The 12246-nt window shown below is 39.4% G+C and overlaps 1 protein-coding gene across 36 annotated transcripts in view; it reads right to left on the bottom strand.

Annotated features, from left to right (window-relative positions):
* The window catches only part of PBRM1 (polybromo 1), a 104720-nt gene that overhangs the window by 8031 nt on the left and 84443 nt on the right, over positions 1-12246 (bottom strand). For 10 of the 36 annotated variants that reach the window (XM_081525091.1, XM_081525090.1, XM_081525096.1 and 7 more), the window contains 3 exons: positions 8894-9077; positions 7885-8095; positions 7060-7261 (listed from right to left, as the gene is read on the bottom strand). In XM_081525091.1, the coding sequence (XP_081381217.1) occupies positions 7060-7261; positions 7885-8095; positions 8894-9077 (597 nt within the window). Of the gene's footprint in view, positions 1-19; positions 176-3510; positions 3676-7059; positions 7262-7878; positions 8096-8893; positions 9078-12246 lie in introns of all 36 variants that reach the window. The other 26 variants (XM_081525082.1, XM_081525083.1, XM_081525084.1 and 23 more) reach the window with 5 other exon arrangements.

The raw sequence follows: 12246 nt of genomic DNA, 5'->3' as shown, positions 1-12246 counted from the left end.
ATGAGAATGAAGTTCTTACCCGGTGGTGGGATGCCCGGGAGGCCGGGCACACCTGGCGGAAGATGGTGGGGTGGAGGCCCCCCAGGGTGAAGTGGCTGCATGCTGCCCATGCTAACAAGGCCATCAACTGGGCCCTGCAAAGGTGGAAGGCCTGGCGGATAGCCACCCATCATGCCTTGAAGGACACAACAAATTTCAGACATGCATCATTAACATGCAACATGAACTAAGTAATAACAACCTCCCCCACATGCACTACTAATGAATAAAGCGCCCTTAGTACTGCATGATATAACAATTAGTGCAATTATTTTGTTGCAATAATGAACAAAATAAAACATTACAAATATGAAATACATTTCTGGATGAATTAGTACTTAGTATATTATTATTTGTAGTTATTCTCCCTGGGATAAATACGCTGCATGTTTTCAGTTAAATAATAAAGAGGAGTTGTAGTAACAGCCTTCCCAAGGTCATGATTATTGCAAGCTGTTCAAACAGTGACCAGTTCTGTCTACTGCAATTCTACTGAACAGTATAAACCCCATCATTCCACTATGCCCACACTCATATGCCTATCACGGGTACACATGAGGGGAAACTGAAATGGAGGAAATGAGGCGCACAGCCCTGATCACAAAGCATGGTTCTCCAGCACGGGGGGAGGTGGACAAGAAGTTTTCAAGATTTCTGTGTCCATTCCTCCTCCCTTCTAGCCCCACCACTGCTGGTAAGAATGGAGCATGCTTGAAACTGAGCTGGGGAACAGCTAAGAGTCATCACAATGACTGATGCTTCATCTTTAGATTTCCAAACATGATAAGATAAAACCTCCCCCCCTCCCCGCCCCCCAAGCCAACCTAAGCCCAGGTCACTCAGCAGCTTGTGCGCAGACCTTAGGAGGAACAGCTGGAGAATCAGGCTCTGCTGACATGAGAAAATGCCAATTGTCATCATTGTCTCCAAGCACACAAATGTCCTCATAGACCTTCAGTTAACAGGGAACATTTTAAAGGAGGTACAGAATTTCTCTGAACAGAGGTTTTCATTTCTTTATTTTCAAAGTGCATCGTCACAACACAGAATACTTTCTGCTAGCTAGGGAATAATTTCAAGAAACAAGTATGTTTGGCAAAAAGAGTGAAAGGAAGAAGAAAATTTCAAAATGTCAAAGACTCACCTATCAAAAGAACTTTAAAGCCACATGACATTTTTTTAATCAAGAAAAACAAATTGATTTTTTTCTGGGATTTGAAATGATCACAATGAACAAAACACAAGGCTCCCCCCAAAATGCAATCCTCTTTGGTCACAGCTTCTTGCACAAAGGGAGCGTTGAGGAATTGGTGCCAAACCTCATTTTTATATAATTCTCTTTGTATTATAGAGGGGTTCTAGATACAGTGGAAAACTGTAGATTCTAAGAATTTTACTTTTTGACTTTCCTTGAGGAACTGTTTGAGAGGTATTTATTTTTAGTCCTTTGAAGCTATAAAATTACTGAAAACTCTTGAGATTGATTCAGCTTGCCTCATTGGTCATATCTAAGCTGAGAAACCTACAATTACACAAATGATTAAAATAAGTTTTAAATAACAATACCTCTGTACATAAACTAGGACTATGAATTTCCTTTTTCTTAAAGTAGCGTTCAGAGAGTAAGGAACAGACATCATAATCTTACAGCACTACCAAACTGTCTTTTAACCATTACCACCAGATAGTTTTTAGGGATAAGTAGGTGGGAATTTAAGAATGTTAGGAGGCTTTGCTTTCAATTACAAAAGCCCATCTGAACGCAGCCTACACAGGCTGTAGTTGAAGAAATTATTAAGAACAGAAAGACATGACACTCGTCTTCATTAAACTGTACTTTGGCATTTATTATCCCAGTCACATGTGTTCAAATGAGCTTCAATGCTTGTAAGCAAAGCTGGTCTCAGACATCAACAAGGCTAAGAATCAGGCACTATGCAACCTGTAAACCCATGAAAAAAATCACCCTCTTAGCTGCAAAATTCCTGCTGTGGACCAAAGATTGGTTCCTGTAGAGAATGCTTGCCCTGCACTCCCATGGCCCAGAGGTCTGGGCACCATATGCTTAATAATGGAGCAGGGGCTTTCTGGAAGGGGGCCCGCCCTCCTCACCCATCAGAGTTCTATGAAGTCATTCCCCAACAGGGAGCTAAAATGCTGCAGCTGCTGTTTTTTTTAATGTTTTTAGCTGTTTGAATTTATTTTGTTAATGTGTCCCTGGGCTTTTTAGTCAAGGGCACAGTGCTAGAATATCACACATCAAATAGAACAAAAGAGAATGTCAATGAGGGAATTCTAACTTTCAAAGTCCCCATGTTTAAGGTCTGATTTCTAAACACCTCTGGAACCCCATTAACCAAAATGGGCCATGGAATAGAGCAGGCGATTATGAGATTTGTTAGATCAACATCAGTTACACTGAGAGTACTGAAAGCCATGATTCAGATGTGCTTTGGCGAGTGCAACTGCTGAGTTCAGCGACAGTGCATCTGAGAACTTGCCATCACAAAAGGTAGGAGCAACAATGGAAAAGTTATCCTATGCTACTCTGCCTTAAAAAGCAAAAAAAAAAGCGAAAACAAAAACAGCAACCCAATGAGCTTGTCTTGAACAACACTATCTTGGACTCCCTGCAAAGAGGTCAGACTGCTTGCTTAAGAAGAAACACAGCTTGAATGGACCTCACCAGGCTTAGAGAGATTACGAAGGAGGGACCTGAGAAGTGGTCTGCAGGCTTCTCATTGGAGACACGTCAGACAAGAATATTCAATTCAAGAATGGCCAATTTTGCCATGGCTACCAGAACCAGAGACAACACACACAAGCAAACCACATTCATCATTTTCTTTTCTTTTTGGAAAAATATGTGACTGGGATACTAACAGAAAATGCAGTTTAATGTAATTAAATAGAAAAGCATTACAGAGTGGGCACAATGAATTGAATAAGGACTTTGTATTCTACTTAGCAGTCATGCACATTGGTGGCCAAGATAGGATTTACAATTCATTGTCAAAAATCCTTTTAAATGGTCAGTCTTCTAAAGGATGGCTGCAGCAGAACAAGGCAAACTGAATACTGGGATGAGACGGGAAAATCATCAAGACTAGTTTTGTGTTTCCTCTTGGGAGTCCCTCCAGAACAGAATCTGGGGTCTGTTTATATTTTCTGCTGTAGAACTCTATCCAGAGCAGTCTGGGTAGAATATCGCCAGACCATGCCCACAGCCAGGGGAGAGCTGCTCTCTACCAATTCCCAGGGTTGGGCCCAGGGCCCATTTCTGGGGCAGAGGGGAGGCATTGCCCATAAGGAAAAGGCGATATAAGGACAACATGGATGATTCAAACTCTGAATCTGTCATGAGAAGAGCCTAGAGACTATGGCCTACTCCTCGTCGGAGGAAAAAAAAAAAAAAAAATGAAGGAATTTCTTAAAGTGGAAAAAAAAAATGGTCTTAGCTCCTGTTTTTACCTGCAACAGGTGTCAACTGCTGATTGAGCATCCCCATTGGTGTTGGTGGTGGCACCACCCCCATGAGAGCCCCCACAGGGGTGCCTGCTCGGGGAGAAGCACTCGGCTGCTGTTGCTGTGCTGCTCGCTCTCTCTCCTGCTGCTCAGCAACTTTAGCTGCCCGCTCTGTAAAGGCATTTCAGATTTTCAATTCTGTTTTTAACCCAGGAATTCAAAATACCATCCATTGCATTCAACAGGACTAGTTAAAAAAAAACAAAAAAAAAAACAAAAAAAAAAACACAGGCAACAGTTCTGTCTCAATGGAAGGAACAGTAGATGACTAGTCTCAACACAGGAGGAGTCGGGCCGATTTCACTCGGTAACCTAGAGTCCAGCTTTCCTATCCCATCTTGAGAACTGCTCTGCAAAGATTTCAAGAATGTTAAAACTGCAACACACATTCAGAAAGCACAGATTTTATTTAAAAACATCACCAGCATAACCAACGTGGTTAATCTCACAAGGCACCCTGAAGATGAGAAGCGCTACCATTATTCTAGTATTAATAGCATTACAAATTTTTTAAAAATTTCAACATGAAGCAATTCCATGGCCCATTATAATTTTTTTGGCACAATTGTTACTTACTATATTTTCCTGATATGTTGCACCCAATTTTACTAAGATTTGAGGACTCTTGTCATTAGTGTCATGGGGTTTAGCAGCTGAAGAAAATTAACTCTGTAAGGGAAAAGTAGCTTACTGCCTCCTTCACAAGGTTTTAGGAAAATAAACGCTAATTTGTACATTCTAATGAAGTGAAGAGGTCATGTTTAATAAACCCCAAGGGAAAAAAATGCATGATACTCCAGGCTACAGTCATCAGAAGCAGGAAATAATATGTATACACATATGAAGCAATGGACAATTATGGACAGAACCAGGTTTCCTGAAGCTGAGTTCAATACTGACCATAAGTCCTCCTAAATCAGCAAAAGTTTCAGATTTCATACTTATTTCATCCAAAATGCGAGAGAAGCATTAGCTTGTGTGCCAGTTCTGGGCTGTGGAACATCCTCGCTACACCCCTCACTCCTCGGAGCTACTCTTTCTGCATCTCCATGGCCGGCAGCCCCAACAATCACAATTCCCAGTCTTTTCAGGAGCTGGCAAGGCTGGACACTGACCAGCGAACTCTAGAAATGTGCATTGCCAAAGCTCCCACAATAAAAGTTAACTTTGCTTCACCTTTCATAAATAGGAAATCCTTTCCACTCTTCACATGGACAAATTGTGACTGGGAGACAGATAGTGACTTGTCCAAGAATACAGAGAGAACCAGCAGTAGCCCTGATTTCCTGGCATCAAACTCCAACTGCCACACGTTAACCCTCCAACATGGAATTCAAAAGGCTACCGCTGGCTGATAGAAGGAGGGGGCAGACAGCTCACGGTCACATGGCTTTAAAGAGCATCGAGAAGCAACGGTTCCAGTCCTCCTTTGTGTAAGAATGTGAAAGTCAAGCAAGTCAAAGCTTCCTGGGCTGCGACAGTTACCTGCAGAGACTTGTCATCACTCACTACACTGTCCCAGTTTACAGATCCTCTGTACAGCGAGCGTGAGGGACAAAGGCCATTTTAACAACCCATTTCCTTGAACTAGCATTTAAAAAAACAAACAAACAAACAAAAAACCGAAACACTGATGACCTAGACCTCCACATTAAGTTCTCATATTTTCATTACACAAATGAAAACAGTAAAATGGGAGAGCAAAAAAATGAAGTTGAAAAAGGAAAAGTTCAGGCCTGGGGATGCAATATTGGACCTGTTGGTTCTTTCTGGGAGGAGCCCAGTTAGGCTGTCTTAGAAAAGATTTGTCTTTCAAATTATTAAATGAAGTCAGCCAAACTCCAAACTTTGCGTTTTGAACTGAGTGGGTCAGAACACCACAAGCTCAGTCTTGGTGTCTCAGGCAGACACTGGTGAGTCACATAACTCTTCTCGCCAAGTTCTCACTGAATTTCAGACTCCCCTTAGAATCTGGGAGAATTTCCCAGAAGTCGTTCACTCTTCCTTCAGTTTGGCTCCAGCATTTTTACTTTTATGTTATCTCCAGACACATTTCTCGCCCTTGTTCACACTCTAAGTAACTAGCCGTGCAGTACTGGCTTCATTTTGTCCTGGACCAGGCTTTACAGCTATGTGAGCTTCATTTCAAACACTCCTCCAACTGAGTGATATATCTAGGTCTTAACTTCTACTGTGGTTAGAAATACCAAAGCTCTCCAAGGTTGTAGGTTCTTATAGAACTGACTATGATTTCTCAAAGAATGTTCCGTGAAATATTAGTTCCTCAGGATATTAGCAGATATTACATGAATACCTGATCAAGTTTCAGAAAATGCCACGTGGAAAAAAAATCGGCTCTTAACTGCAGGTTTAAAGACTTTAATATGGCAATATGCACTGTAAGTTTCCAAGAGAGAAAGTGCTTGGAGTGCTTCTCAAACTGCTTTTGCCACAGATGTTTTCTGGCTGAACATCTTGTAGGATTAGGGTTCTATAGAAGATCCTTGGGGAAGCCTGTCATATAATTTTAAAAATCAACTATATAAAAAATGAAAGGAGTAAACTTTTTTTTAAAAAAAGGAGTTTCTTTGGAAACTCCATAAAGTTTAATAAAGGAGGCAGCCTTGATAATTAATTTATTTATGCTCGTTGGAAAATAATGGGTTTGGACCCCGTCAAGAAGGGTAATGGTGATCACTGTGGCCAGTTGAGAGAGAGTTTTAAACTGTCAACATGAAGCACTGCATACAATTCCAAATGAAAAAAATATATCTCTGAGGGCAATAGTCCTGCCTAACCTAATGTTTACTACTCATTTCCTTATTAAAGTCATGCCTAATATTTAAAAACAAAAGAACAAAAAATCTCTATCAAGTATCTGTCCCTAATGGCTATGAACCACCAAATTCTTGAATGATAGCTCACAGCCCCAAATAATTTTGATTATAGAGTAAAAGGAAAATGAAGGCAGTTGAGCTTTATCAAAGAGAACCCAAGTACCTTAAAAGTAGTTATGAATGCAGCACAGGCCAGGAAAGGTGGAGAAAACCAGGCACTTCAGCCAAGCCTCAGCCTGGAGTTTATATGGCTTGTCAAGAGCCGTAATGGAAGATCACTGATTTTAAAAGCCCCGTTTCAGATGGATTTTAACTAAAATTGTATCTAACATCCTTGTACAATCATTCCCCAGCTCAACACATGTGTGCTTACAGGACTTAATGAAAGAAAAAAAAATCATGCAATTCTTTTAACAGCTAAATATTTGAAATTTTTGGGAAAAAAAAAAAAACAACACCACGCTAGGATCAGAGGCCAAGTCAGAGGCAGCATTGCTCAGCTGGGACAAGGCTGACACTTAAACCGCTGAGACAGCCCCACCACAAAGTTCATGTGCAAGTGCTAAGAACAAGAGATTCAACCTGTCTAAGCTCGTGCACTGCTGAAAACGCCCCCTTGCTTACAAAGCTGAGATAGTTGTGCCTATGCTCTATTTACCTTCATATTCTGCTTTCTTGGCTGTCTCAAGGTTTCTCCATTCTGTCCCCACCAGTCGGCTGAGCTCCCCGAAAGAGTAGTCTGGGTGCTGGGCCTTAATCACAGCTCTCATCTCACTGCTGAACAAGATGTAGCCACTCATGTTGATCTTTCGTTTGGAGCCTTCCTTCTTTGCACTGCCTTTGGCAGATTTGGGTGTAGACTGTAAGACAGAAAGCTCTTATAATGCATCAGAACACTGCATCTCGTCAATTACTAAAGGTTTTTGTAAGCCAAAATGTGCAATTGAACAGCTACTGTTCTACAGACATCTGCAGTTTATAGTTGACCATTTTCTTATTCAAAACACAGCTATTCCTGGCCTCTGACCGTGTAAGAAAAATGAAGTTCCACTGAATTCCATAATTGCAATCTATAATGGTGACCTCACAATCAAGGCTTGAGAAAATTCTAAATGAGAAGAAAATATCTATAGGGATCACCTTGACCAAAAGACGGGGTCCTAAAGAAAGAGACTAAAAAGGTACGAGCAATAAAAGCTAGAGTAAGAGGATGATGCAATTCCTTATTGTTTTTTTTTCAATGCAAGACAAGGAGAGCTTTCTAACTAAACCTGTCACTAAAGCCAGGTATCTATGAAACTTTTTAATAAAGATATTACATTTTAAATTATTATTGGCATCGAGAAAGGAAAAAATAAAATCTGTTCCTTCTTGAAGAATTCTAGGTTGAAGCTTCCATAACAGAGGGGCTGGATGTCTCCTTCCTTTTTACTGCAAACCAGAGCTAGGAATAAGACAAGTAACAGGAACCTGCCACCTTCACCTGTGGGGGTGTGTAGGGCATGAGATCCAGCTCACTGGCCAGGGGAGTCTGAAGTTGAGGTAGAGAAGGAGGCTCAATGACCTCACTATCCTCTTCTCCCATCTCTTCAATATCATCATCTCCACCTTCTAACTCAGCAAATTTAGCTTCTAGCAACTGGATCTTCTTTTCCAATAAAGGTGAGGGCTCCTTCTGAGGAACAATCGGTTTTCTACAAGGGACATAAAAATAAATAAATAAATAAAATGAAATCACCTGACACTACTCCAGGATGGATTGGAAAGCAATGTTCTGCCTTAATACCTAGAACCAACTTTCTGTAATCTGCAATGTCCACTCTTAAGTCCACAAGGGAAGTAATTAAAACATATATTTATAAAGTCACATCTACTTACAGATGCTTGCTTTAAAAAAAAATATATTTATTTATTTGGCTGCATCAGGTCTTAGTTGAGGCATGTGGGATCTTTAGTGCAGTGTGCGAGCTTAGTCACCCTGTGGCATGTGGGATCTTAGTTTCCTGACCAGGAATTGAACCTGCGTCCCCTGCATTGAAAGGTAGATTCTTAAGCACTGGACCACCAGGGAAGTTCTCAGATGTGTGTTTTTAAGAGATTCTGCTGAATACCCAACAAAAGCACTGGATCCAAAGCTGAGATCTAGTTGCCTATAAATACTAAGAAGAACTTTCGTAGTTTACAGAACTACACAATCTCTTCATAGACAGATTATGTTCCAGAACCAAAGATTTCTGCCTCCATATTACAGTTACTGAAGTCTACATGAAGAGGACTGTTCCAGCAGTCACAACATCTCAGCAGATTATCAAGATTTTCCTTTAATATTTAATTAAATTAATTAATATCTTCTATTTGAAACGTCAACTGCTCCAGTTTAAGACCTAATAAAAAACAATAAGAACCCACCCTGGACTACGCAATTTTGATATGAGTTTTACTGATATCAAAGGAGCTGAAGTGCTCTTTCTTCCTTAGTTTTTCAACTTTACCTGAAGTAATAAATTTCATCATCTACCACTTTAGCAGAGAGTGAAAACCTCTTCAGTCCCTTAAATTTCTTCATCTGCTTGTCACTCTCATTGTAGCGGCTCTCACAAAGCAGAATGTCATTTTCTGGAATTTCAGTTGGCCTGCAGGAGAGGAAGTCCTTGAATGACAACACAGCACATTTTCCTGAAAGAGAAAAATTTTGGAGAGAAATTAAAGGAGTTACTGTGGTCATAGATAACAATTATTTTAAACTTTTAAATTAATATATTCACATGATTAAAATTAGAAGATTTAAAGAGTATAAGCAGATATAAGAATAGATATGTAGATCAACAGACTAGAATTAAAAGTCTAGAAATAAATCCATATAACTGAGTTTTTACAGGTAACTGATTTTTGACAAGGGTGTCAAGACAATTCAACTGGGGAAAGAACAGACTCTTTAACAGGCAGTGCTGGAACAACTGGATAATCACATGCAAACGAATGGAGCTAGAAGCCTACTATATACCAAATACACAAATTAATTCAAAATGGATCAGAGACCTTAATGTAAGAGACACAACTATAAAACTCTTAGAAGAAAACATAGGTATAAACCTTTGTGACCCTCTATTAGGCAATGGTTTCATAAATGTGACATCAAAATTGCAAGCAACTAAAGAAAATAAAGATAAATTAGACTTCATCAAATTGAAAAACTTCTGTGCTTCAAAGGACACAAAGTGAAAAGACAGCATATAGAACAGTGGAAAATATTTGCAAATTATATAATTAGACTCTCTGGTGAGAGTCTAATATCCAGAATATATAAAGAATTCTGACAAATCAGCAATAACAAAATAAATAACTCAAAAAACAGGCAAATGATCTGAATAGACATTTCTCCAAAGAAGATATACAAATACCCAATAAGCTTACAAAAAGATGCTCACATCATTAATCATTTGGAAAATACAAATAAAAACTGAAATACCACTTCACATTAATTACGATGGCTATCATGAAGGGAAAAAAGTCAAATGAAACTTCCGGAAAATACCAAGTGTTGGTAAGGGTGTGGAGAAGCTGGAACCACTATATGTCACTGCTGCTAATGTGAAATGGTGCAGCTGGATGTGGGAGTTGGACTATAAAGAAAGCTGAGTGCTGAAGAATTGATGCTTTTGAACTGGGGTGTCGGAGAAGACTCTTGAGAGTCCCTTGAGATCCAACCAGTCCATCTTAAAGGAGATCAGTCCTGAAAGTTCATCGGAAGGACTGATGCTGAAGCTGAAACTCCAATACTTTGGCCAGCTGATGTGAAGAGCTAACTCACTTGAAAAGACCCTGATGCTGGGAAAGACTGAAGGCGGGAGGAGAAGGGGATGACAGAGGATGAGGTGGTTGGGTAGCATCACCGACTCAATGGACATCAATTTGGGTAAATTCTGGGAGTTGGTGATGGACAGGGAGGCCTGGCATGCTGCGGTCCATGGGGTCACAAAGAGTCAGACACCACTCAGCGACTGAACTGAAGTGAAAGTTGATCCAGAAATTCTACTTCTAGGAAAATATACAAAGGAATTGAAAGCAGGGACTCAGATACATATATACCAATGTTCACAACAGCATTACTCACAACTGGCCAAAATACAGAAATCACCCAAATGTCTGTCAATAGATGAATGAATAAACAAAATGTTATATATACATACAATAAAATACTATTCAGCCTCAAAAAGGAATAAAATTTAGATACATGCTACACCATGGATGAATTTTGAGAATTTTTTATTTATCCTAAGTAAAATAAGTCAGACTCAAAAGGAAAAATTTTGCATGATTCCACTTACATAAGGTACCCAGAATAGGCAAAAATTCATAGACGGATAGTAAAATAGTGCTTATCAAGGGCTGGAAGAGATGGAAATGAGTAGTTATTGCTTAATGGGTACAGAGTTTCTATTTGGGATGATGAAAAGTTCTAGAAATGGATAGTATTGATGGTTGTACGATACTGTCAGTGGGTGTGCTGCAGCCCACGGGGTCACAAAGAGTCAGATACGACTGAGCGACTGAACAACAACAATTTATTTAGCTGCATCAGGTCTTAGTTGTGGGATTTACAAATGGTTAGTTGTGGGACTTACAATGGTTAGCGTATCACTCATATTGTTTTACACCTAAATTTTGGTGCAAAATAATCTATTTTAAGGATCACTGCTGGTATTTATTTATTCAACTAGTTCCCTACTGGTGGATGTTTAGTTTCTTTTCCAAATTTTTGCTCTCTCACTGAAGCAAGACTAAGTTGACATACTTTAAGACATATATCAATTTGCACATGAATGAGTACATCTGAGGAATAAACGCACAGAAGTACAAAAGCTGGGTCAAAGGGTACATATACTTTAATTTTTATAGGTATTATCAAATTTACCTTTCACAGAGGTGATGGTAATTCATAAACCCACCACAAAGGGGGCAAATGCCACTTCCCTGTATTCTTGTCAACTAGTAAACATATGAATCTTTGACAATTTGATAATTTTTTTTAAGAAAGTAGCATCTGGGTAATTTTAACTTACATTTCTCTACTGGCTTAGGTTGTGCATATTTTAAGAACCACTGATAAACTTCTCTCTGCTCTCTATTAATCTTTGCCTGTTTTCCTATTGGATGTTGATCTTTTTTTCTAATTATTTAATAGGAGTTCTTCATATATGAATGACATTTGATCTTTTTCTATGATAAACACTGCAAGTATTTTCCCAAAGCTGTCACCTGTCTTAGCTTCTGCCAAACATTTTAAACTTTTATATAGTTGAATTTATCAAACTTTCTTAAATGGTTTCTGGGTTTTATGTTAAGGATTATAAAAATTTCTTCCCCATCACTTTCCTTTGGTAAAAGCAACAGTTAGAACTGGACATGGAACAACAGACTGGTTCCAAATAGGAAAAGGAGTACATCAAGGCTGTATATTGTCACCTTGCTTATTTAACTTATATGCAGAGTACATCATGAGAAATGCTGGGCTGGAAGAAACACAAGCTGGAATCAAGATTGCCGGGAGAAATATCAATAACCTCAGATACGCGGATGACACCACCCTTATGGCAGAAAGTGAAGAAGAACTAAAGAGCCTCTTGATGAAGGTGAAGGAGGAGAATGAAAAAGTTGGCTTAAAGCTCAACGTTCAGAAAACTAAGATCATGGCATCTGGTCCCATCACTCCATGGGAAATAGATGGGGAAACAGTGGAAACAGTGTCAGACTTTACTCTTTTGGGCTCCAGAATCACTGCTGATGGTGATTGCAGCCATGAAATTAAAAGACACTTACTCCTTGGAAGGAAGGTTATAGCCAA

This window comes from Giraffa tippelskirchi, chromosome 9, assembly GCF_054371585.1.
Source record: "Giraffa tippelskirchi isolate mGirTip1 chromosome 9, T2T-mGirTip1v1.2.pri, whole genome shotgun sequence".
Lineage (NCBI taxonomy): Eukaryota > Metazoa > Chordata > Mammalia > Artiodactyla > Giraffidae > Giraffa > Giraffa tippelskirchi.
The sequence above is the reverse complement of the archived record's forward strand: the minus strand, read 5'-3'. Positions and strand labels throughout refer to the sequence as shown.